This window comes from Heterodontus francisci, chromosome 30 (genome assembly GCF_036365525.1).
Source record: "Heterodontus francisci isolate sHetFra1 chromosome 30, sHetFra1.hap1, whole genome shotgun sequence".
In the NCBI taxonomy this organism is placed as follows: Eukaryota; Metazoa; Chordata; class Chondrichthyes; order Heterodontiformes; family Heterodontidae; genus Heterodontus; species Heterodontus francisci.
In genome coordinates, this window is record NC_090400.1 from 58,426,811 (window position 1) to 58,453,000 (window position 26,190).

Genomic DNA, 26,190 nt, shown 5'->3' on the forward strand with positions numbered 1-26,190 from the left:
ACTGGATCTGTCCTGGCTGTGCATCCCGCTTCTGATGACAGCTGAGGTGGGCGAAGGGCCAGAGCAACTCTGCAATGAGCTTGCACCTCAGTAATGTAGCATACAGTGCCCATTCTATAAAGAAACAGATAAATCCTTGCCTCAAACTTGCCCTGTTTGGCTGCGAGCTGCAACGGGGTCAGTCCCTTTCCATTCTTCATTTCTTCCAGATTGTTTTCTTTGTATTTGATCAAGATCTTGTTGTACATTTCTATTACAAACTTTGTGTTGTCCTCGGTATCATCAGCTACAGTGACCAGCGTGTGTAGCACTGTGTTTCCCCTGGAGTCCTGCTCCCCAATCTTTGTTTCCGGGTTATCCATGAGAAGTGTAACTATCTCCGGCTGATTAGTGCAGGCAGCCAGGGCCAGTGGGACTTCACCTGTGATGTACGACACATTTAGAAACAGCAACGACCCATCTGTCCCTTTTGTCATCTCCAGATTCGACTATTCCAATGCTCTCCTCCCACCCACCACATTCCACCCTCCATCCTTGTGAACTTCAGCTCATTCAAAACTCTGCTGCTCATATCCGAACTCGCACCAAGTCCAGTTCCCCCATCACCCCTGTTCTCGCTGCCTACGCTGGCTCCCAGTCCGGTAACTCCTTGAATTTAAAATTCTCAACCTTGTTTTCAAAGGGTGGCACAGTGGTTAGCACCGCAGCCTCACAGCTCCAGCGACCCGGGTTCAATTCTGGGTACTGCCTGTGTGGAGTTTGCAAGTTCTCCCTGTGTCTGCGTGGGTTTTCTCCGGGTGCTCCGGTTTCCTCCCACAAGCCAAAAGACTTGCAGGTTGGTAGGTAAATTGGCCATTTTAAATTGCCCCTAGTATAGGTAGGTGGTAGGGAAATATAGGGACAGGTGGGGATGTGGTAGGAATATGGGATTAGTGTAGGATTAGTATAAATGGGTGGTTGATGGTCGGCACAGACTCGGTGAGCTGAAGGGCCTGTTTCAGTGCTGTATTACTAAACTAAACTAAATCTCTCCATTTCGTCACCCCTCTCTATCTCTGTAATCTCCTCCAGCCCTACAACCCTCCGCTCTGAACCTGTTCCATTATTCATTCAGATCATGGCTGATCTGTTTCTCAACTCCATTCCACTTTGGTTCCATATCCCTCAATTTACCCTTACCCAACAAAAATCCAACCATCTCAGTCTTGAGTGTTTCAACTGACCCCCAGCCTCCATGCCTATTTGAGGGAGGGAGTTCCAGATTTCCACTCCCCTTTGTGTGACAGTGTTTTCTGACATTGCTCCTGAACGGCCTGGCTCGAATTTTAATGTTTTGCCCCCTTGTTCTGGACTCTCCCCACCAAAGATAGTTTCTCTATCAAGTCCTTTTAGCATATTAAATACCTCTATGCAATAATAGCTCTCCTCTATCTTCCCTCTTGCTTCTCCTGACCTACACACTCTTCCTCTTTTGTTTATCCATTCATGGGATGTGGGTGTTGCTGGCAAGGCCAGCATTTATTGCCCATCCCTAATTGCTCTTGAGAAGGTGGTGGTGAGCTGCCTTCTAGAACTGCTGCAGTCCATCTGGTGTGCCTACACCCACAGTGCTGTTAGGGAGTGAGTTCCAGCATTTTGACCCAGCAACAGTGAAAAACAATGATATCGTTCCAATTCCGATCAATGTGTTGCCTGGTTGGGAACTTGCAGGTGGTGGTGTTCCCATGCTTCCCTTGTTCTACATTCTGTGTTGAAGTCAAGACTCATTACACTGTCTTCTACTCTAACCCATTCTAAACTCTGGGACTCCTCAGTCTCCCTGTCCTATAGGCATTCTAGTCACTGTGCTGAAGGACCCTGGCATATGCTAGCAGTATTCCAATCCTGATTGGACTTTGTAAAGAAATAGTTGATCGGCACCCCATCCACCACCTTCAACATTCACTTCCTCCACCTCTGACGCACAGTGGCAGCAGTGTGTACCAATATACAAGATGCACTGCAGCAACTCACCAAGACTCCTTAGACAGCACCTTCCAAACCCACGACTGCTACCACCTAGAAGGACAAGGGCAGCAGATGAATGGGAACATCACCACCTGCAAGTTTCCCTCCAAGGTACACATCATCCTGACTTGGAACTATATCACTGTTCCTTCACTGTCGCTGGGTCAAAATCGCGGAACTCCCTTCCTAACAGCACTGTGGGTGTACCTACCTCACATGGACTGCAGTGGTTCAAGAATGCAGCTCACCACCACTTCCTCAAGGGCAATTGGTAATGGGCAATAAATTGTAGTATTTTCCACATCCCGTAAGAATGTATTGTTTTAAAAGTTGAGTGCAGTCTAGTGAGTGAGGGTAAACTCACCAAAATAAAAGCCATGATGCTTTCTGGTCAGTCTGAAAAACTTCCCATTGGCCTTTGCATTGACGTCAGCCCCTTTCTCCAGCAGGAAGCGCACTATATCAGGACAACGTCTCTCTATGGCAATGTGCAGGGCTGTTTGACCTCAGAGAAAAACAAAAGCAAACATCTCAAATCTAAGAACGTGTTTCTGGCTCAATATCCAGAGAGGGTTATACCCTTTAAACCTCACCGGTTCTCCCACTCAACCCCCCCCCCCCCCCATTAAAACCCTTCCCTTCTCCCTTCAACTACCTCCACAAACCCTTCTCCCCCTTACACTCTCCCCTGCAAACTCCTCACCCCACCTGAAACACTCTTCAAAGCCCTCCTGTAAACCCTCATCCCCCTCAAAGCCCCTCATTTGCAAAATCCCCATCTTCCTCCCTTCTCTCCTGAAAACTAATCGTGGTAATTTTTCACCACTGTAAATCTTCCCACCCTCCATACCAACTAACTCTCCCCCACTCCCTGCCATGCCAGATTGTCAGATTATGCCAAGTCAGGAGAACTTTGATCTCTGTCTCCAGATCCCTTACCCATTGAGCTGAGACTGGCTAAACGCATTTCAGATGATACCAGCACGGAGAGGTTATAACCATCAAGAAAGACTGAACAGGCTGGAGTTCTTTAGGAAAGAGAAGACTCCAGGGTGATCTGATTGAGACCTTTAATATTATGAAAGAGTTTGATAGGGTAGATACAGAGATGTTTCCATTTGTTAGGAGATCAAAACTAGAGGCCGTCTATAAAGATAGTCACTAGTAAATCCAATCGGGAATTCGGGAGAAACGTCTTTATCCAGAGAGTGGTGAGAATGTGGAACTCTCTACCACAGGGAGTGGTTGAGGTGAATAGCATTAATACATTTAGGGGGAGAAAGGAATAGACGGATATGCTGATAGGGTGAGATGAAGTAGGATGGGAGGAGGCTCATGAGCATAAACACCAGCACGGAGCAGTTGGGCCAAATGGCCTGTTTCTGTGCTGTGAATTTGATGTAAATGAATTTGATGAAAGACTTGCATTTTTATAGCACCTTTTGCAACCTCAGGATGTCCCAAGGCACTTTACAGCCAATGAAGTACTTTTTGAAGTGTAATCACTGTTGTAATGTAGGAAACACAGCATTATCCCACAAACAGCAATATGCTAATGACCAGAATCTGTTTTAGTGATATTGGTTGAGGGAAAAATATTGGCCGTGACACCAAGGAGAACTCCCCTGCTCTTCCTCTTCATGGGACCTTTTATGTCCACCTGAGAGGGCAGACCTTGGTTTAACATCTCATCCTTGGAATATGTTAATGAGGAGTCGGTTGTGAACTCATTCTGAGAAATTCAACAGGTTCTGCCCGTTGGTACCGGCTGGTTGCATAGCTTAGCCAATGGTCTTTAAACCATAGAAAGATTACGGCACAGAAGGAGACCATTCAGCCCATCATGTCCGTGCAGGCCGAAAAAACTAGCTGCCCAATCTAATTCCATCTTCCAATACCTGGTCCATAGCCTTGCCAGGTACAGCACTTCAGGTGCATGTCCAGGTACCTTTAAAAGAATTGAGGGTTTCTGCCTCCACCACCATTCCTGGAAGTGAATTCCAGACACCCACTACCCTCTGGGTGGAAAAGATTTTCCTCATGTCCCCTCTAATCCTTCTACCAATCACCTTAAATCTGTGCCCCTAGTAACTGACCTCTCTGTTAGGGGAAACCGGTCCTTCCCGTCTACTCTATCTCAGCCCCTCATAATTTTGTACATCTCATTTAAGTCACTCCTCAGCCTCCTCTCTTCTAAGGAAAACAACCCTAGCCTATCTATTATTTCCTCATTGCTGCAACTTTCGAGCCCTGGCAGCATTCTTGTAAATCTTCTCTGTACTCTCTCCAGAGCAATTATGTCCTTCCTGTAATGTGACCAGAACTGTACATAATACTCCAATTGTGGCCTAACCAGCGTTTTAAACAGTTCCAGCATTACATCCCTGCTTTTAAATTCTATACCTCAGCCAATAAAGGAAAGCATTCTATATGCCATCTTCATCACTCAATCCACCTGTCCTGCCACTTTCAGGTACCCATGGATATGCACACCAAGGTCTCTCACTTCTACACCTCTCAGTATCCTCCTGTTTACTGTGTATTCCTTGCTTTATTTGCCCTCCCTAAATGCATTACCACACAGTTCTCTGGATTGAATTCCATTTTCCACTTTTCCGCCCACTCAACCAAACTGTTGATATGAGGGGCCACTGGAAGCTGCTCAAAGTACAAATGGCCCAAGGATTTTTTTTTGGAGAATGTTCCGCTTGGCACCCCACAAAATTTCTTGTCCTTTGCTTACAGGTGCAAGTCTGCACCAACTGTCAGCTTGAACTGACTTTCCCCCCACTGCCCTCCCCCCAGCCCCTTTGCCCAACAGACCCAAAGTGCTGGTTTGGACCATCTAAATGAGGCTCAGTCCCAATAGCCTGGGCAGGTGAGATTTTGACCCCATCAGTCTGGACCATAAGGGATCTCAGGAGTATCTCACCCACTGCACCACCCAGTCTCCCACCTCTCCTCATTCTTGGGACAGGGGTCACTCCATGTTTGGTTTCTGTAAATTTTAAAAGGGAGTTGCACAGGTTCTTGAGGATGAAGAACTTAAAAAGTTACAGACAGAAAGCGTGGATATGGGACTAAGTGCTTTCAAAGAGCCAGCACAGGCAAGATGAGCTGAATGGCTGCCTCGTGCTATAATTCATGATTCTACATTTACTGTCACAAAGGATTGGCTTGAGACTGACCTGTTTCACCTCAGATCAATCGGCCAGTCCAGCCCAATCTTTTTCCCTGCTCGTACCTCTGACACCAAATCTCCCAGTGTTGCCTCCAACGAGGAGGGTGCCACTGAACCCTGGAGCACCTCAGGTGAATAGACTGGGGTGGCTCAGACAGTGGGGGAAGAGCTTTGGGATCAGGAGCTGGGACAGAGTGAGAGATCAGGAGTGGTGGGGGGAATTTGGGAGTACAGATGGAGGGAGGATCAGCGGTTGGACTGCTGATTGAATTTATTTATGATCTGTGTGGTGATAGTTGGCAAGAAGCTCGGTACTGATCAATCTGACAGCACAGCGCAAAGCAGTAAATGGGGGAAAATGGAATTTGTATGTAATGTTTTGCTTTACATCTTAGGAATTTCCGGAAAGCCTGCGGTAGGAAGCTGACCCGATCAGTCCAGTCTCGGGGCCGTGGAACTTCTTAGCACCGAGTCCTATGGGTTCAGTAGCTCCCTGTTAACCCACCTTTATAATCTTTATCGATATATTGAGCGTTAATCAGCTGCTTTAAACAGTCATTTCTCTCTGCTATCGCAATCAGTTTCTCAATTATTTCCTTTGTATTGTCGTTTAGGTTCAGTAAGGCTTTCATAAGGCAAGTCTTCCCTGTTTTGGGTTCTGTAAAAGAGTCATAGTTTTAGGAATAATTTGTTAATTCCTTTCCTCTCTTCTATCCCTCTGTGCCCACACTCCATCCATACACCCATCCCTCCCCTCTCTTCCCCCCGTCACCCCATCACAGTTTCCTTCCGAGGAGAGTCTCAGACTGGTCTTTGGAAATGGGGTTGATGAACTCCTGCTGCCCACTTTCTGCAGCTCACCCTTTGTGAGAGATGTCCAGCCGTCACTGGACCAGCCTCACAGCTGTGGTCTGGTCTCTTCTCACCCTGAAGCTGAAAAATGAGTTCAAATCCCACCAGGATAGTTTGAGAAATTTTAATTCAGTTGAAAAGTTCTGGAAATAAAATGCTGGGATCAGTAAAAGTGACCTTGAGGCTGTTGGATTGTTCTACAAATCCAACTGGTTCACGAATATCTTTTAGGGAAGGAAACCTGCAGTCCTCACCTAGTCTGGAACCTATATGTGACTGCAGTTCCACGTCAACATGGTTGACTCTTAACTGTACTCTGAAGGTACAAATGAGGAGTGGAATGCTCTCCACTTGCCTGGATGAATGCAGTTCCAACAACACTCAAGAAGCTCAAAACCATCAAAAATAAAGCAACCCACTTGATTGGCACTGCATCCACCACCTTAAACATTCATTCCCTTTACCACTGGCACACTGTAGCAGCAGTGGTTGAGGTGAATAGCATAGCATTTAAGCAGAAGCTAGATAAGCACATGAGAGAGAAAGGAATAGAAGGATATATTAATAAGGTTAGATGAAGTAGGATGGGAAAAGGATTCTGTGGAACATAAATGCCAGCATAGATCAGTTGAGCCCAATGGCCTGTTTCTGTGTGATTTGATATAATAATGTGATCCAATACCTATGAGCCACAGCTCTGTCAACTTCATTCTGGTAACCTGAAAGATGTGCATTAGTTTGTCAAATGTCTCCATATCCCCAGCAGCAATGGAGCAGAACAACTTCATTCTCAGATCACGCTTCAGACTGTCAAGAGTAAGAAAAAAAAAAAATTGTTCACTGTTTGGTAAGAAATTCACCTTAACCTTGTTTGTAAATCAGGAAGGTTCCAAAGAGGCCAATTATCACCCTCCCCCCTGCTCAGTGTCCCACCAGATCTCAAGCTGATTTTAATACTAGTGCTTAGGTTGTTTGCACTGCTAAGATAGAACTTTAATTTATATAGTGCCTTTCACAATCTCAGCATGCTTTACAGACAGTGAAGAACTTTGGAAGTCATGTCACTGTTGTAATGTAGGAAACACTGCAGCCAATTTACAGAGAATCAGTTTTTTTTTATATAGTGACATTTGTAGAGGGGCAAATATTAGCCCAGGTCTACTGCTCTGCTCTTTGATCACTTGAGAGGGCAGGTGGTGTGGTTGTGATGTTTTCACATTCTGTCCTTGGGAAATATGGTAACGCTGCAGAAGGCTTTGGGGGGCTGATTAATTTTCCAACAGGCCATGTTGTGAATGCACCTTCCACGGCCGCCACCACCTTTATACCAGCCATAGAAGGCTTTTTGGGCTCCCACAACCCATATAATGGGTGTTGAGGGGGAGATACCCTCCAGCTGTGAGTATCCTGTTGGACATCAATCAGAGCTCCAAACTGGAGCTCTAGTCTCCAGTCACTGGGACTGTGGAGAGAGGATCGAACCGGAGTCCTTCGGACTACAATTGTACAGGGCAACGGTGAGGCCACACCTGGGACACAGTGTGTGTAGTTTTGGTCTCCTTACCTAAGGAAGAACATACATTCCCTAGAGGGAGTGCAGTGAAGGCTCATTAGTCTGGTTCGTGGGATGAGGGAATTGTCTTACAAGGAGACATTGAGTAGACTAGCCTCGTATTCCCTGGAGTCCAGAAGAGAGAGAGCTGATCTCGTTGAAACATACTGGATTCTGAAGGGACTGGACAGGGTAGACACTGAGATTGTTCCCTCTGATCAGAAAATCTAGAACACGGGCGCAGTCTCAGGATAAGGCGCTGATCATTTAAGGACTGAGATATGGAGAAACTTTTTCACTGAGGGTTGTGAATCTTTGGAATTCTCTACCCCATAAAGCTGTAGATGCTCAGTTGTTGAGTATATTCAGGACAGAGATCGATAGATTTTTGGGTACTAAAGGAATTAAGGGATATGGGGATAGGGTAGGCAAGTGGAATTGAGGTGGAAGATCAGCCATGAGCTTGTTGAATGGTGGAGTAGGCTTGAGGGGCTGAATGGCATCATTCAGTTGCTATTGCTTATGTTCTTATTCAGGCAGAAGTGCTAATCATTGAATCAAAGGCTGGCTCACATGAATGTGGTGACATAAGGAAATAAATCTGACCATATTGCTTCTCGTTTTATATCATTTGGAAAATTACAGACCTCTGCTTGTTTTGAGTCTCTCCATCTGTTGTATCAGGTTGCAGTAACACAAGGAAATTTATATCCATTGCCCTGTGTAAAAATAACAGAAAAGCACAAATCCAGTCACACTTCAGCTTGCCTTGAAGTCGAGAACAGATAAATCAAGGCAAATAAGTCACAGAATTTTTAGATTTCCAGAAGGCATTTGATAAGGTGCCACATCAAAGCTCATGTGTAGGGGGTAACATATTGGCATGGACAGAAGATTGGCAAGCTAACTGGAAACAGTAGGCATAAATGGGTACTTTTCTGGTTGGCAAAATGTAACGAGTGGTGTGGCGCAGGGATCTGTGCTGGGGCCTCAACTTTTTACAATTAATATAAATGACTTGGATGAAGGGACCGAAGGTATGGTTGCTAAATTTGCTGATGAGACAAAAATAGGTAGGAAACTAACTTGTGAAGAGGACATGAGGCTACAAAGGGATGTAGACAGGTTAAGTGTGTGGGCAAAATTTGGGAGATGGAGTATTATGTGGGAAAATGTGAGCTTGTTCACTTTGGCAGGAAGAATAGAAAAGCAGTATATTATTTGAATGGAGAGAGATTGCAGAACTCTCTGGTATAGAGGGATGTGGGTGTCTAATTGCACAAATCACAAAAAATTAGCACTCTGGTCCAGCAAGTGATTAGGAAGGCAAAGGGAATAGAATGTAAAAGTAGGGAAGTGTTGCTGGGTCAAAATATTGGAACTCCCTTCCAAACAGCACTGTTGATGTACCTACACCCAAGGATTGCAGCAGTTCAAGGCAGCTCACCACTACCTTCTCAAGGACAATTAGGGATGGGCAATAAATGCTGGCAATGCCCACATCCCATGAACAAATTTTTAAAAACACTACAGGGCCTTAGTTAGACTGCATCTGGAGTACTGTGTACAGATTTGGTCTCCTTACTTAGTGCTCCAGCCATTGCGCAAAGGACCATAGGCATCTCTCCACATGAGGGTCACCACTCCTCAAGCGTGAGGCAGGTCTCCATGAACTACCAAAGCCAGTACGGGGATTGAACCCACGCTGTTAACATCTTTCTGCATCATATACTAGCCGTCTAGCCAACTAAGCTAACAGACCCCCCCTCTCCTTACTTAGGATATAATTGCATTGAAAGCAGTTTAGAGAAGGTTCACTTGACTGATTCTTGGGATAAGGGGTTTGTCCTATGAGGAAAAGTTGAGTAGGTTGGGCCTATACCCATTGGAGTTTCGAAGGATGAGAGGTGATTGTATTGAAACATATAAGATGCTGAGGGGACTTGACAGGATGGATGCTGAGATGATTCCCCTTTTAGGGGAGACTAGAACTAGTAGACGCAGTTTAAAAAATGAATGTCACCCATTTAAGACTGAGATGAGAAATCTTTTCTCTGAGGGTCATTAGTCTGTGGAATTGTCTTCCCCAGAGATCAGTGGAGGCTGGGTCATTGAATATATTCAAGTCTGAGTTAGACAGATTTTTAATCAACAGGGGAGTCAAATGTTATGAGGGACAGACAGGAAAGTGGAGTTGCGGCCTCTCAGATCAGCCATAATCTTATTGAATGGTGGAGCAGACTTGAGAGGCCGAATGGCCTACTCCTGCTCCTAATTCTTGTGCTCTTGTACTCTTTCTAAGGCCTTAATATTTTTCCTGAAGAAAAAGAAGAGAAAAACTTGACTTTCTATAGCACCTATGGTTCACCAGTGAACAGCGAGATCGGAGCGGGGCATAAAGTAAAGGCCTGCTACCCGACGGGACTCATTGACGTGTCGGGTTCGGGTCGGGCCCCTCTTCCGGGTCCAGCTTTTGGGCTTGGGTTGGGTCGAGTCCAGGTCATGCTCTGGTCGGGTCGGGCTGGACACACATGGTAAGTGCTCTGCCGGTAAGTATTAAAAATAAAAAAACTTACCTGAGCTGGGAGTCTGGGATGAAACTGAGACTGCGCAGTGAGCGAATGATGTCACTATGATGTCATCTCGCATGCGTTGGAGCTTCCCAGTAGGAAGGTAGGTAAAGGGATGGTTGGGTCGAGTGTGGTCGGGCTCGGGGCAAAATTGGTGGGACTTGGGCCGGGTCAGGCTTGGGTCTGCTGTGGATTGGTCGGGTTCGAGTCGGGTTCTTTTTCCCAACCTGAGTAGACCTTTAGCATAAAGAGTCCAAGAGAGAAAGCAAGCGTGAGTTCACCGGGTAACAGAGATCGGAGTGGGGCATAAAGAGCCCGGGAGAGAGCGAGAGTTCAGCAGGAAACAGTGAGATCTGAGTGGGGCATAAAGAGACAGAGAGCGAGAGTTCACCGGGATCTGAGCGGGGTCTGTTGCTGCTGTTGCCACCAGTCTGCCAGCATTCGGAAAGAAAAATCGAGGTGTGACATCACAGGGAAGCAGGTAGGTGATTGGCTTCATGAGACTTGGGTGCTACAAACAGCATGAGAGGGGAGAGAGAGCGGCGAGGCACAGGGAGCTGGTAGGTGAGTATCTGGTGGGTATTTTCTTACGTTCTCTTCTTTTTCCTGCCGGTTTTTATTTTTTCTTTACCATCTAAGTCTATCTGCTTAGAGAGCGAGAGCTCACTCAGCGGGAAACAGCAATAGCGCAGCAGAGCATAAAGAACCCAGGAGAGGGAGAGAAAACACAGCGGGAGCAGAGCCGGGGAAAATCAATAAGTGACATCAAACTGACGTCACAATAAACAAGCCAACAGGGAAACAGAGAGCCACCAGGGTGAATTAACAGGTAAGCTGGGTTAGTAACTAAAGTAAAGAGAGTTTTTAAACCCTCAAACAGCTACCTTGTAAGTGATCAGGTTAGTACTACTAAGGTTTTGTTTTAATTAGTGTAATTAATATTACTGATTAGAATACTGTTGTTTGGACGCCGTGAGACTGAGGAGTTGTGTGTGAGGGATTTTACTGACTAGGGGAAGCAACTGATTGGTAAGTAGGTTCAGGTGAGTTTTTCTACTATATATACTAGTGCAGTCCATTAGCTTCAAACGTAAAGGTAAGGACTTGAGATTGTAGTGGGTAGTGTTTGGAGTAGAACAAGGCCCCTAGCGTAATTAGTATTTTTTAATTCAAGGGAGTAACTAAGTAATCTAAAGGTAAGTCATGGCAGGAGAGCTCGCACCCGTGATATGCTCCTCCTGCGCTATGTGGGAAATCAGGGACGCTTCCAGTGTCCCTGATGACCACGTGTGCAGGGAGTGTATCCATCTGCAGCTACTGGCTACCCACATTACGGAGCTGGAGCTGCGAGTGGATCGCAATGCTGAGATCGTCGTGGATAGCACGTTTAGCATGATGGTCATACTGCAGGCAAATGCTGCAAAGGCAGAAAGGGAATGGGTGACCACCAGGCAGAGTAGAGGAAGGCAGGTAGTGCAGGCGTCCCCTGTGGCCATCCCCCCCTCTAACAGATAATACCGCTTTGGATATTGGGAGAGATGGCTCAAGGGAAAGCAGCAAGAGCCAAATTCATGGCACCATGGGTGGCTCTGCTGCACATGGGGGAGGAATAGGAGTGGCAGGGCGATAGTGATTGAATCCCCTATCATTAGGGGAACAAACGGGCATTTCTGCAGCTGCAAAAGAGACTCCAGGATGGTATAAAAGCAAAATACTGCGGATGCTGGAAATCTGAAATAAAAACAAGAAATGCTGGAACCACTCAGCAGGTCTGGCAGCATCTGTGAAAAGAGAAGCAGAGTTAACTTTTGGGATCAGTGACCCTTCTTCGGAACTCAGAGTTAACTCTGCTTCTCTTTTCACAGATGCTGCCAGACCTGCTGAGTGGTTCCAGCATTTCTTGTTTTTACTCCAGGATGGTATGTTGTCTCCCTGGTGCTAGGGTCAAGGATGTCTCTGAGCAGCTGCAGGGAATTCTGAGGGGGGAGGGTGAGCAGTCAGTTGTCATGGTACATATCGGTACCAATGACATAGGTGAAAAAAGGGATGAGGTCCTACAAGCTGAATAAAGGGAGTTAGGAAGAAAATTAAAAAGTAGGACTTCAAAGGTAGTAATCTCAGGATTACTACCAGTGCCACGTGCTAGTGAGACAGAAATAGCAAGATATATCAGATGAATACGTGGCTGGAGAAATGGTGCAGGGGGGAGGGATTCAGACTCCTGGGACATTGGGACCGGTTCTGGGGAAGGTGGGACCAGTACAAGCTGGACGGGTTGCATCTGGGCAGGACTGGGACCAGTTTCCTTGGGGGGGTGTTTGCTGATGCTGTCGGGGCGGGTTTAAACTAGAATGGCAGGGGGATGGGAATCTGAGCAGGGAGACAGAGGAGGGGGAAACCAGGATAGAAATGAAAGACAGAAAGGTAAGAAGCAGAAGTGGAAGGGTGAGAAACAAATGGGGTCATAGTCGTCATAGCTTTATTTTGCACTAACAATGTTAAAAAGACTAGTCTAAAGGCATTGTGTTTTAATGCGTGGAGCATTTGCAATAAGGTAAATGAATTAACATCGCACATAGATATAAATGGTTATGATATAGTTGCGATTACGGAGACATTGGCTGCAGGATGACCAAGGATGGGAACTGAACATTGAGGGGTATTCAATATTTAGGAAGGGCATGGGAAAGAGGTGGGGTAGCGTTAGTAAAGGAGGAAATCAATGCAATACTGAGGAAGGATATTGGCTCAAAATCATTGTGAAATCTGTATGGGTGGAGCTAAGAAACACCAAAGGGCAGAAAATGTTGGGAGGTTGTCTATAGGCCCCCAAACAGTAGTGGAGATGTCAGGGATGGCATTAAACAGGAAATTTAGAGATGCATGCATGAAGGGTACAACTGTAAACATGGGTGAGTTTAATCTACATATAAATTGGTCAAACCAAATTAGTAATACTGTGGATGAGGATTTCCTGGAGTGTGTACGTGACGTTTTTTTACACCAATACATTGAGGAACCAACTCGCGAACAGGCTATCCTAGACTGGGTATTGTGCATGAGAAAGGATTAATTAACAATGTTGTGTCGGGTCCCTTGGGGAGGAGCAACCATAACCTGATCGAATTTGTCATTTAAGATGGAGAGTGAAGTAGTTGAAACTGAAGCTAGGGTCCTGAATCTAAATAAAGGAAGCTACGAAGGTATGAGGTGCGAGTTGCCTATGATAGATTGGGGAACTTTACTAAAAGGGTTGACGGTGGATAGGCAATGGATAATATTTAAAGAACGTGTGCATGAATTACAACAATTATTTATTTCTATAAATTGGGGATAGTATTCGATCCAAAGAGGAGGCATATACAATTGCCAGAAATAGCAGCAAGTCTGAGGATTGGGAGCAGTTTAAAATTCAACAGAGGACAAAGAGGTTGATTAAGGGGGGGAAATAGAGTATGAGAGTAAACTTGTGGGGAACATGAAAACTGACTGTAAAAACTTCTATAAATATATGAAACGAAAAAGATTCGTGAAGACATATGTAGGCCCCTTACAGTCAGACGGGGGAGATTATAATGGGGAACAAAAAAATGGCAAAACAATTAAACTCATATTTTTGTTCTGTCTTCACAAAGGAGGACGCAAATCTCCCAGAAATGTTAGGGAACCAAGGGTTTTATGAGAGGGAGGAACTGAAGGAAATCAGTATTAGTTGAAAAAAAAGTGTTGGGGGAATTGATGGGGTTCAAGGCTGACAAATCCCCAGGGGCTGATGATCTACATCCCAGAGTACTAAAGGAAGTTGCCCTGGAAATAGTGGATGCATTGGTCATCTTCCAAAATTCTATCGACTCTGGAGCAGTTCCTACAGATTGGAGGGTGGCAAATGTCACCCTATTTAAAAAAGGAGGGAGAGAAAAAACAGGCAATTACAGACCAGTTAGCCTTACATCAGTAGTGGGGAAAATGCTAGTCTATTAGAAAGGATGTGATAGCAGAACATCTGGAAAGCATAAATGGGATTGGACAAAGTCAACATGGGCTTACGAAAGGGAAATCATGCTTAACAAATCTACTGGAGTTTGAGGATGTAACTAGTAGAATAGATGAGGGAGAACCAGTGGATGTGGTGTTTTTGGATTTTCAGAAGGCTTTTGATAAGGTCCCACGTAAGGGGTTAGTGTGCAAAATTAAAGCACGTGGGATTGGGGGTAATGTATTGGCATGGATTGAGAATTAGTTGACAGACAGGAAACAGAGTAGGAATAAATGGGTCTTTTTCTGGGTGGCAGGCAGTGACTAGTGGGGTACCGCAGGGATCGGTGCTTGGGCCCCAGCCATTCATAATATATATTAATGACTTGGGTGAGGGAACTAAATGTAACATTTCCAAGTTTGCAGATGATACAAAGCTGGGTGGGGTGGGGACGCGCAGAGGTGGGTAATGTGAGCTGTGAGGAGGATGCAAAGAATACTGCAATGTGTTTTGGACACGTTGGGTGAGTAGGCAAATGCAGTATAATGTGGATAAATGTGAGGTTATCCACTTTGGTTGTAAAAATAGAAAGGTAGATTATTATCTGAATGGTGATAGATAGGGAAAGAGGGAGGTGCAATGAGACCTGGGTGTCCTTATACAACTGTCGCTGAAAGCAAGCAGTTAGGAAGGTGACTGGTATGTTGGCCTTCATTGCAAGAGGATTTGAGTACAAGAACAAGGATGTCTTACTGCAGTTATACAGGGCCTTGGTGAGACCACATCTGGAGTATTGTGTGCAGTTTTGGTCATCTCATCTGAGGAAGGATGTTCTTGCTGTGGAGGGAGTGCAAAGAAGTTTTACTAGGCTGATTCCTGGGATGGCAAGATTGACATATGAGAAGAGATTGGGTCGATGAGGCCTATATCCACTAGAGTTTAGAAGAATGAGAGGGGATCTCCTAGAAACCTATAAAATTCTAACAGGACTAGATAGGCTAGATGCAGGGAGGATGTTCCCAATGGCTGGCGAGTCCAGAACCAGGGGTCACAGTCTCAGAATACAGGGTATGCCATTTAGAACCAAGATGAGGAGAAATTTCTTGACTCAGGGTGGTGAACCTATGGAATTCTCTACCGCAGAAAGCAATGGAGACCAAGTCATTAAATATATTCAAGAAGGAGATAGATATATTAATGACAAAGGGATCAAGGGATATGGGGAGAAAGCAGGAACAGGGTACTGAATTTTTTTCAGCCATGATCTGAAGGGTCTACTCCTGCTCCTATTTTTCTATGTTTCTATGCCTTTCAAGAGCTTAGGAAGTCCCAAAGCGCTTTACAGCCAGTGAAGTACTTATTGAAGTGTAGTCACTATTGTAATGTATGAAACACAGCAGCAATTTGCACACGGCAAGATCCAATAAACAGAAATGATAATGACCAGATAATCTGTTTTTAGCAAATGTTGCTTGAGGCATAAATATTAGCCAGGACACCGGGGAAGAACTCTCCTGCTCTTCTTGGAAATGGGATCTTTTATACCACCTGAGAGGGCCTCGATTTAACATCTCACCTGAAAGACGGCACCTCCGACAGTGCAGCGCCCCCTCTGTATGCCCCCTCCGACAGTGCAGCGCCCTCTCTGCATGCCCCCTCCGACAGTGCAGCCTGGATTACGTGCTCAAGTCTGTGGAGTGGGGATTGAATCTACCTTTGACCCAGAGGTGAGAGTCCTACCCCTGAGTCCAGGTGAAAAGAATCAGTTTTGGTATTTGTTAGCATTTGGCTGTGGAAGGGCTCCAGGGCAGATTCGCCAGAATGATACCCGGGCTTAACAAGTTAAATTATGAGCACTGACATTAAGACTTGTAGCTGAGTATCTCACCAACCCCTTCGTGAGAGTTAGTAACCAATACAGGTCGAGGGTGAATGCTTTCAGGTGAGTCGTGCAGATTGGCCTGGCCAGTTATCAATACCAGCTCCCCGAATCTCAGAAGAGCTGGCATCATACTAGAATAAAGGAAGATGGTTGTGGTTGTCAATCATCTCAGTCCCAAGACATCACTGCAGGAGTTCCTCAGGAAAGTGTCCTAGACCCACCCATCTTCAGCTGCTTCATCAATTACCTTCCCTCCATCATAAGGTCAGAAGTGGGTATGTTCACTGATAATTGCACAATGTTCAGTACCATTCGCAACTCTTCAGATACTGAAGCAGTCCGTGCCTACACGCAGCAAGACCTGAACAATATTCAGGCTCAGGCTGATAAATGGCAAGTGATATTCGAGACGCACAAGTGATAGGCAATGACCATCTCCAGCAAGAGAGATTCTAACCACTTCATAACCCATCTGTACCACGAGTCAATGTGGAGGAAATTTGAGGGGTTACTTTACACAAACTGGTTGCTAAACTGTCTGTTTTTGCATGAAGGAGGAAACTGAAGTTTTGCTACATCACATCTTAGTATTGCCAAACCTCCCAGACTTTCCTGGAGTCTCAGGGAATTTAAGATAATCTCCCAGACACACACACAGCATCACAGGGACGATAAAAAAAAAAATTATTTTCAATTTCTTTCAACATTTCTGTTTGTTCCAAAAAATTGGAGATAGAGGAAAGCAAAGAATGTTTGACTGTTCCCTAATTGGACGATTTAGGACTAAGAGTCCTTCTAGCACTTTCTAGCAGGGCATAGTGATGTTGGGCGACCACTGGTGCAAGTGTGGGCGGCCCCCGAGAGGTCTTGGGAGGAAATTCCAGAGCTTATGGTATGGTATGACCGCCAATGGTGGAGCAATTAAAATCAGGGGTGCACCAGAGGCCAAGATTGCTTAACCCCTGTGAATAACTGGCATAGCCTCAACTGGACTTGAATGCAGAAGAGTGTGCTGCAAACTTTGAACCCATAAATGAGTACCAGCCATCTCCCAGAATTTCACTGCAAAAAGATAATGGCTGTTGAGAATTTCCTAATTCCCAGCAGCTATTCTCAGTGGTGCTGCAAGGAAGAGGATGATGTGACTGTTGGTAAGATGCACTTAGTTTGCCAATGCATCATTATATCAAGATTTGATTATACTGCAATCACATCTTGCTGCCTCTTGTGAGTTAAAACTGCTACTAATAGGATGTTGGAATTTTGTGATTCCACCCTAGAGTTGGAAGGCAGCTTGAGTTTTAAGTACATGCTTTGAATATAACCAGTTTTACAGCATTAATAATTTGGACCCTTATGCAGTGAATTGTTATGACTTGGAATGCATTGTCTGAAAGGATGGTGGAAGAAGATTCTGTAGTAACGTTCAAAAGGTGACTTGAAGTAGTAAAATAGGACTTTGGGGAAAGAGCAGGAGAGTGGGGATTAATTGAATAGCTCTTTCAAACTACTGGGACAGACATGATGGGCTGAATGATCTCTTTCTGTGCTACTTCATTCTGTGACCCGAAGCTGGGAATGCCTGGGCAGCAAACCATTCTGAGCCTACTGTTCATGTGATCCTATCAAAAACTAACTCCATCTTCTCTCGAGAGGACTGGTATTGCTGGTTTGACTTGCTTCTAGTTTGCAAGTACAGCAGGTAATAAGGAAGGCAAATGGAATTTTGGCATTTATTGCTAAAGGAATAGAGTATAAAAGTAGGGAAGTGTTGCTGAAAATGTACAAGGCATTGGTGAGACCGCACCTGGAGTATTGTGTACAGTTTTGGTCCCCTTACTTGAGAAAGGATGGAGTTGCATTGGAGGCAGTTCAGAGGAGGTTCACTAGATTGATTCCAGAGATGGGGGGGTTTGTCTTATGAAGAGAGATTGAGCAGTTTAGGCCTTTACTCTCCTGGAGTTTAGAAGAATGAGAGGAGATCTAATTGAGGTATACAAGATGATTAAGGGAATTGACAAAGTAGACATAGAGAGGATGTTTCCTCTTGTGGGACAATCTAGAATGAGAAGTCATAGTTTTAGGATAAGGGGTAGCAGATTTAAAAGAGATCAGGAGCCGTGAGTCTGTGGAATTCACTACCCCAGAGTGCGGTGGATGCCGGGACATTGGGTAAATTTGAGGTGGAGATAGACGGATTTTTAATTAGAAATGGGTTGAAGGGTTATGGAGAGCGGGCAGGAAAGTGTTGTTGAGGCCAAGATGATATCAACCATGTTTGTATTGAATGGCAGAGCAGGCTCGAGGGGCAGAATTGCCTACACCTGCTCTTAATTCTTATATTCAGAAGCCATCAGCTTCTCCCCAACACAGCTGGGGAGACAGGAGCGTGAGTGTCTCATTGCACTGTGCACTGTCAACCATCCTCACCAAAACAAAACACTGCGGCTGCTGGCAATCTGAAATATAAACAGAAAATGCTGGAATGTCTCCAGTTATCAGGAGGGTACAAGTGTCTATTAACAATGTAAGCTATGACAATAGAACAGAATTTTCAACAGTGTTCAGTGCGCAAGTGAGAGAATAAATCTGTCACATTGTGGGCAGTTCTGTGCTGTAGACGTTCTATGACAGTTTTTGGAAACCTAAAGCTGATCACCATTGGGAGTTTTCCGAGGGATTTGTTGGAGACTAATTGACAGATTGATTGCTAAGATTAGTCAACAACATTATTGTTGTATCATGTGACTAGCGGGAAGGTAAAGATGAACTGGATGGTCCAGTGACTCCTGTCTTCCCGTGACCTTTTCCAACCAGCAGAGTGAGGGAACAGTTTTCCCAATATGAGGGAACTCTTTAAAACATTATATATTCAAAGTGTAGTAGTTATGGTGATCCAGACAATTTGAGTTCAAATCCCAACATGGCAGTTTGAGAATATAAATTCACTTTAAAAATAAAATCTGTAAATAAAAGGCTGGTCTTCGTAAAAGTGACCATAAAGCTGTCAGATTGTCTTAAAAACCCAACTGCTTCACATGCCCTTTAGGCAAGGAAATCTGCAGTCCTTACCTGATCTGGCCTATGTGACTCCAGACCTTCAGCAATGTAGTTGACTCTTAACTGCCCTCTGAAATGGCCCAGCAAGCGACTCAGTTGTACTAAACTCACCACAGCAGTTCATGAAAGCAGCCTATCATCACCTTCTCAGGGCAACTAGTGATGGACAATAAATGCTGGCCATGCCAGTGAAGTCCACACTTTGAGAATGAATGAAAGAAGCCACCCCGTATATTTAACAAACATAAAACGTACGAATTAGGAGCAGGAGTAGGCCACTTGGCCCTTCAAGCCTGCTCTGCCATTCATTGAGTTCATGGCTGAACTGATTACTCCACATTTCCACCTACCCCCGATAACCTTCCACCCCTTTGCTGATCAACAATCTATCTACCTCTGCCTTAAAATATTCAAAGACTCTGCTTCCACTGCCTTTTGAGGAAGAGAATTCCAAAGACTCGTGACCCTCAGAAAAAATTTCTCCTCATCTGTCTTAAATGGGCGACCCCATATTTTTAAACAGTGACCCCTAGTTCTGGATTCTCCCACAGGGGGAAACATCCTTTCCACATCCACCCTGTCAAGACCCCTCAGAATCTTATAGCTTTCAATCAAGTTGCCTCTTACTCTTCTAAATTCCAGCGAATACAAGCATAGTCTGTCCAATCTTTCCTTGTAAGACAGCCCACCCATTCCAGGTATTAGTCTAGAAAACCTTCTCTGTACTGCCTCCAAAGCATTTACATCCTTCCTTAAATAAGGAGACCAGTACTGTACACAGTACTCCCGATGTGGTCTCATCAGTGCCTTGTATAGCTGAAGCATAACCTCCCTACTTTTGTATTCAATTCACCTTGCGATAACCGATAACATTCTATTAGATTTCTTAATTATGTGCTGTACCTGCATACTAACCTTTGGCGATTCATGCACTAGGACACGCAGATCCCTCTGCATCTCAGAGCTCTGAAATCTCTCACCATTTAGATAATTTGCTGCTTTTTTATGCTTCCCGCCAAAGTGGACAATTTCACACTTTCCCACATTGTACTCCATTTGCCAGGTCTTTGCCCACTCACTTAACCTTATGTCCTCTTCATAAGTTACTTTCCTACCTATCTTTGTGTCCTCAGCAAATTTAACAACCATACATTCTGTCCCTTCATCTAAGTCGTTTATATAAATTGTAAAAAGTTCAGGCCCCAGCACAGATCCCTGTGCCACACCACTCGTTACATCTTGCCAACCAGAAAATAACCCATTTATGCCTACTGTTTCCTGTTAGCTAGCCAATCTTCTGTCCATGCCAATACGTTACCCCCTACACCATGAGCTTTTAAATTCTGCAATAACTTTTGATGTGGCACCTTATCAAATGCCTTCTGGATATCTAAGTACAACACATTCACCAGTCCCCCTTTATCCACAGCACATGTAACTCCCTCAAAGAACTCCAATAAATTGGTTAAACACGATTTCCCTTTCACAAAACCATGTTGTCTCTGCCTGCTTACCGTGAATTTTTCTAAATGCCCTGCTATAACATCTTTAATAATAGCTTCTAACATTTTCCCCAAGACAGATGTTAAGCTAACTGGCCTGTAGTTTCCTGCTTTCTGTCTTCCTCCTTTTTTGAATAAAAGAGTTACATTCCAATCGAACGGAACTTTCCCCGAATCTAGGGAATTTTGGAAAATTGAAACGAACGCATTAACTATCTCACTACTCACTTTTTCTAACACCCTAGGATGAGCTCCATTAGGACCCAGGGACTTGTCAGCCCACAGTTCCAACAATTTGTTCAGTACCACTTCCCTGGTGATTGTAATTTTCTTGAGTTCCTCCCTCCCTTCCATTTCCTGACTTAGAGCTAATACTGGGATGTTACTTGTATCCTCAATAGTGAAGACCGATGCAAAATATCTGTTCAATTCATCTGCCATCTCCTTATTATCCATTATTAATTCCCCAGACTCACTTTCCATAGGATCAATGCTCACTTTGTTAACTCTTTTCTTTTTTAAATATCTATAGAAACTCTTACTATCTGTCTTTATATTTCTAGCTAGCTTTCTCTCGTACTCTACTTTTACCTACCTTATCAATCTTTTAGTCATTCTTTGCTGTTTTTTATATTCTGTCCTATCTTCTGACCTGCCTCCCATTTTTGAGCAATTATAGGCTTTTTCTTTAAGTTTGATGCTATCTTTGATTGTTTAGTTAACCACGGATGGCGGGTCCCACCCTTGGAATTTTTCTTTCTCGTTGAGATGTATCTATTCTGTGTATTCTGAAATATCCCCTTAAATGTCTGCCACTGCATCTCTATTGACCTATCCCTTAACCTGATTTGCCAGTTCACTTTAGCTAGATCTGCTTTCATGCGCTCATAATTGCCCTTATTTAAGTTTAAAATACTAGTCTTGGCCCCACTCTTCTCTCTCTCAAACTGAATGTAAAATTCAATTATATTATGATTATTGCTACCTCCAGGCACCTTAACTATGAGGTCACTAATTAATCCTATCTCGTTGCACAATACAATACATATAGCCTGCTCTCTGGTTGGCTCCAGAACATATTGATCCAAGAAATTATCCTGAAAACATTCTATGTAGTCCTCATCCAGGCTACCTCTGCCCATCTGATTTTTGCAGTCTATATGTAGGTTTAATTCCCCCATAATTATCGCTGTACCTTTCTGATAAGCTGCCATTATTTCTTCCTTTATACCCCTTCCTACAGTGTGGTTAATGTTTGGTGGCCTGTACACCACTTCCACAAGTGACTTCTTGCCTTTTATGATTTCTCATCTCTACCCAAACTGCCTCTACATTCTGGTCTCCTGAACTTAGGTCATCCCTCTCTCTTGCGCTAATAACATCATTAATTAACACAGTTACCTCTCCACCTTTTTCCTAGCTTCCTGTCATTCCTAAATGCCATATACCCTTTAATATTCAGGTCCCAATCTATGTCATCCTGCAGCCATGTCTCTGTAATGGCTGTCAGATCGTACTTATTTATTTCTATTTGTGCTAGCAGTTCATCAGTTTTGTTTCGAATGCTACGTGCATTCAGATAGAGAGCCATTAGTTTTATCCTTTTTTATTATTTTTGTAACATCTAGCCTTATCTGTTGATTTACTCTAGATTTGTATACTCTGTCCCTTCCTGTCACAGTCTGTTTATCATTTCCCATATTAATACCTTTCTCTCTTGCCTTGTCTCTACTCCTTGATTTACCATATCTTCCCAAATTTGATCCCTTGCCCCCACTATTCAGTTTAAAACCCTCTCTACTTCGCTAGTTATGCAGCTTGCTAGAACACCGGCCCCAGCACAGTTCAGGTGTAGATCGTCCCAACGGTACAGCCACCACTTTCCCCAGTACTGGTGCCAGTGCCCCACGAACTGGAATCTACTTCTACCACACCAGTCTTTGAGCCATGCATTAATTTCTCTAATTTTATTAGTCCTATGCCAATTTGCATCCAGAGATTATTACCTTTGAGGTTCTGCTTCTTAATTTGGTGCCTAGTTCCTCATACTGACTATGCAGAACCTCTTTCCTTGTCCTGCCTATGTCATTGGTACCTATATGGACCTCGACGACTGGATCCTCCCCCTCCCACTGTAAGTTCCTCTCCAGCCCTGAGCAGATGTCCTGAACCCTGGTACTGGGCAGGCAACACAGCTGTCTGGACTCTCACTCTTTACTGCAGAGAACAGTGTCAATCCCCCTAACTATACTGTCCCCTGCTACCATTACATTCCTTTTTTCTCCCTCCACTTGAATGGCTTCCTGGCCCATGGTGCCATAGTCAGGTTGCTCATCCACCCTGCAGACCCTACCCTCATCCAAACAAGCTGGAAGAACCTCAAACCTGTTGAACAATCGCAAAGGCTGAGGCTCCTGCATTCCTGCCCTCTGGGTCCCCATACCTGCCTCAGCTGCAGCCACACTCTCCTGTCCCTGACCACTGACCAAATCAGAAGACTCTATCCTAAGGGATGTGACTGCCTCCTGGTACTAAATGTCCAGGTAACTTTCCCCCTCCCTGATGTGTCGCAGTGTCTGCAGCTCGGACTCCAGTTCAATGACTCCGAACCGAAGCTCTTCGAGCCCCGAGCGCTTATCATATGACCATACGAGTTAGGAGCAGAAGTAGGCCATTCAGCCCATCGAGCTTGCTCCGACATTTAATAAGATCATGGCTGATCTGTTTCTGTCTCGAATTCCACACTCCCATCTAGGATGCTATAGAAATGCAAGTATTCCCTGCTTTTTTATTTATGGACACCCACCTGTCCCACTACACTGCTGGTCTGACATGAAATTGGTCTACAATGATAGCACCATGAAAGAGAAGCCATGTGGGTAGGCAGAGTGTTAGTGCAGACTTGTTTGCCCTGGATCTCACTGGCATCCAGGAGCTCCCACATGCTGCAGCCGTGACACATCACCTGTCCTGCCATCCTTAATGTGTTTTAATTAACTAAATTATTTTATTCAATTATTTTATTTTCCTTTTTTAATATATTTTATTAAGCTTACCTTTACTATTTTAAACATTAGACTGGACCTTAATCACTTACCAGATACTTACCAAACAGGTAGCTTGTTCCCAAACCAATCACCTACCTGTTTGCCTGTGATGTTTGATGCTATGTTTGATTTAAATTAAATTAAAAGCTTACCTGTATACTCACCCCAACGGCTGTTTCCCTGCTCTTCCTGTTGATTGTGACGACACTCTGTCACTTTTCAATTTTTCCCTGCTCCTGCTGTGCTCCTCTTTCTCACTTTCTCTCTCTCTCTTTCTCTCTCTCTCTATTGCTCTGTCTCTGACTCTGGACTTTTGGCGTGCTTTTTAAACCTCCGCTCCTGCTGTGCTCCTTTCTCTCTCTTGCTCTGTCTCTGTCTCCAGTCTACAATTAAGTGTAAACGATGCAATAGAACAATTTAAAGTTAGCGAATTGTTAAGATATTATAATACTTAGTTGTTGCATCACTCATCAGTCAAATCAACCATTTCATAAACACAGTTCCCAGTTGACAATCTCCAACTGGATGAAGTTTCTTTACCTGGTTCACACTTATGCCTTCCCGGGCCCTGAGGCAGAACAAGCTGCTGGTAACAGCTCCAGTCAAACTGTAAAATGGGGAAATGGAAACTGGAAATGCAATCAACTGTGTAGAAATTTTGCGCCATTGAGCTCTTAAAGAAACAGTCACACATGAATGGAAAGATCCAGAACATTGTATCCGGTGAGGTCCGAGCACACAAACCTACAGTGCTGAAGCTGCCTTGACTTTCTAGTGAGCTGTATTCCCACCATGAGGCAGTGCGTCTGCATTTCAGTCCCTCACAGCAGATCAAGTTAGGTTTATCGCTGCCCTGTCAGTGTTGTCAATTCTCACCCAAATTATAGTAACCCTTAACCAATAAAACTCAAAGTAGATTACCTGGTGGTTATTACATTGCTGTTTGTGGGATCTTGCTGTCCATAAATTGTGACTACACTAAAAAAAAAAACTTGTAAAGCACTTTGCATGTCCAGAAATTGCAAAAGGCGCTTTGCATTAGGTGCTGCAATGACTTCTCGTCCCGCTTCTGCACCATTACCTCTGGTGTCCTCCAAAGATCTATCCTTGGCCTTTTCCTATTTTTTATCGACATACTGCCCTTTTGCAACATCATCTGAAGACACAACTTCAACTACCACAAGTATGTTGATGACACACAGCTCTATCTCACCACCTCTCTTAACATCTTCATGGTCTCTATATGCTTGCCCAACATCCAGTACTAGATGAGCAGAAATTTCCTCCAATATTGGGATGACCAAAGCCTTTGTTTTCAGCACCTGTGACCAACTCTGTTCTCTAGCCACTGACTCCAACCCTCTCTCTGGCAACTGTCTGAGGCTGAACCAGACTATTCACAATCATGAGAGAAAATTCCAAACATATATCTGTCCCGTCACTAATACCACCTATTTCCACCTCTGTAACATCACCCAACTCCACCCTGTCTCCACTCATCTGCTGAAACCCTCATCCATGCCTTTGTTACCCCTCGGTTTGATGATTCCAGTGCACTCCTGGCTGGTCTACCCTCCAAATACTTGAGTTCATCCAAAACTCTGCTGCCTCTGTCCTAACTTGCACCAAGTCCCACTCATTCATCATCCCCTGTGGTTGCTGACCTACATTGGCTCCTGGTTAAGCAACATATCCAATTTTAAATTCTCATCCTTGTTTTCAAACTTCTCCATCTCCTCCTCCTCCTCACTATCTCTGTAACCTCCTCCATCCCCACAACCTCCGAGATCTCTGCACTTCTCTAATTCTGGCTTCTTGAGCATTCCTGACTTTAATCACTCCATCATTGGTGGCCATGCCTTCAGCTGCCTGGGTCCTAAGCTCTGGAATTCGTCCCTAAACCTCTCCACCCCTCCTGCTTTGAGATGCTCCTGAAAACCTCTTTGACCCAGCTTTTGGTCACCTGCCCCAATATCTCCTTATGTAGCTCTTTGCCAAATTTTGTTTGATTAAACTCCTGTGAAGTGCCTTGGGATGTTTTATTACATTAAAGGCTCTATATAAATGCAAATTGATGTTATAGAAATGCAAATCTTTCTTTCTCGGAATAAGGATGCTTTTGTGCTGGGGATGATGGAGTTCCACCCAGCCAGTAGGAGTGGTGCGATGGGGTGACCAATAGCCAATGAGGTTATTCTAGACTACATCCCTCTTAAAGCGAAGGTTACTCAGTAGCACCCTGATTACTGAAGGCTGTTCAGAGGAGCCTCATTAATGGACTGCTGCTTATTTATACTTGCACAACTGTTATAAGGCAGAAGATCGGGTAGCTGGTGTGGAGGGAACAAGCTGGAAATTACTACCCTGTGTCTCTCCACAGTGGCTGTCTGATCTGCTGACTGTTTCTAGTGTTCTCTGGTTTTTGTTGCAGATTTCCCGCATCTGCAGGATTTTGCGGTTCTCCCACCACTTGTTCTTGTTAAACAGTTTGTGCAAAATTCAAATATGGATCTAAGTACAGGGGAAACGCTAAGGTTTTTAAACTAAGAAACTGGAGTTCT

General features: G+C 44.4%; 1 protein-coding gene across 3 annotated transcripts in view; it reads right to left on the reverse strand.

Annotated features, from left to right (window-relative positions):
• The window catches only part of LOC137346841 (transient receptor potential cation channel subfamily V member 3-like), a 55,391-nt gene extending 31,146 nt beyond the window's left edge, over positions 1-24,245 (reverse strand). The window contains exons 1-7 of one of the 3 annotated variants that reach the window (XM_068010768.1): positions 24,170-24,184; positions 23,794-24,012; positions 8,240-8,311; positions 6,723-6,847; positions 5,694-5,846; positions 2,372-2,512; positions 141-421 (exon numbers count right to left, since the gene is read on the reverse strand). In XM_068010768.1, the coding sequence (XP_067866869.1) occupies positions 141-421; positions 2,372-2,512; positions 5,694-5,846; positions 6,723-6,847; positions 8,240-8,307 (768 nt within the window). In that variant the 5' untranslated portion in view covers positions 8,308-8,311; positions 23,794-24,012; positions 24,170-24,184. Of the gene's footprint in view, positions 1-140; positions 422-2,371; positions 2,513-5,693; positions 5,847-6,722; positions 6,848-8,239; positions 8,312-23,793; positions 24,013-24,169 lie in introns of all 3 variants that reach the window. The other 2 variants (XM_068010767.1, XM_068010769.1) reach the window with 2 other exon arrangements.
• Positions 24,246-26,190: the final 1,945 nt, after the last annotated feature.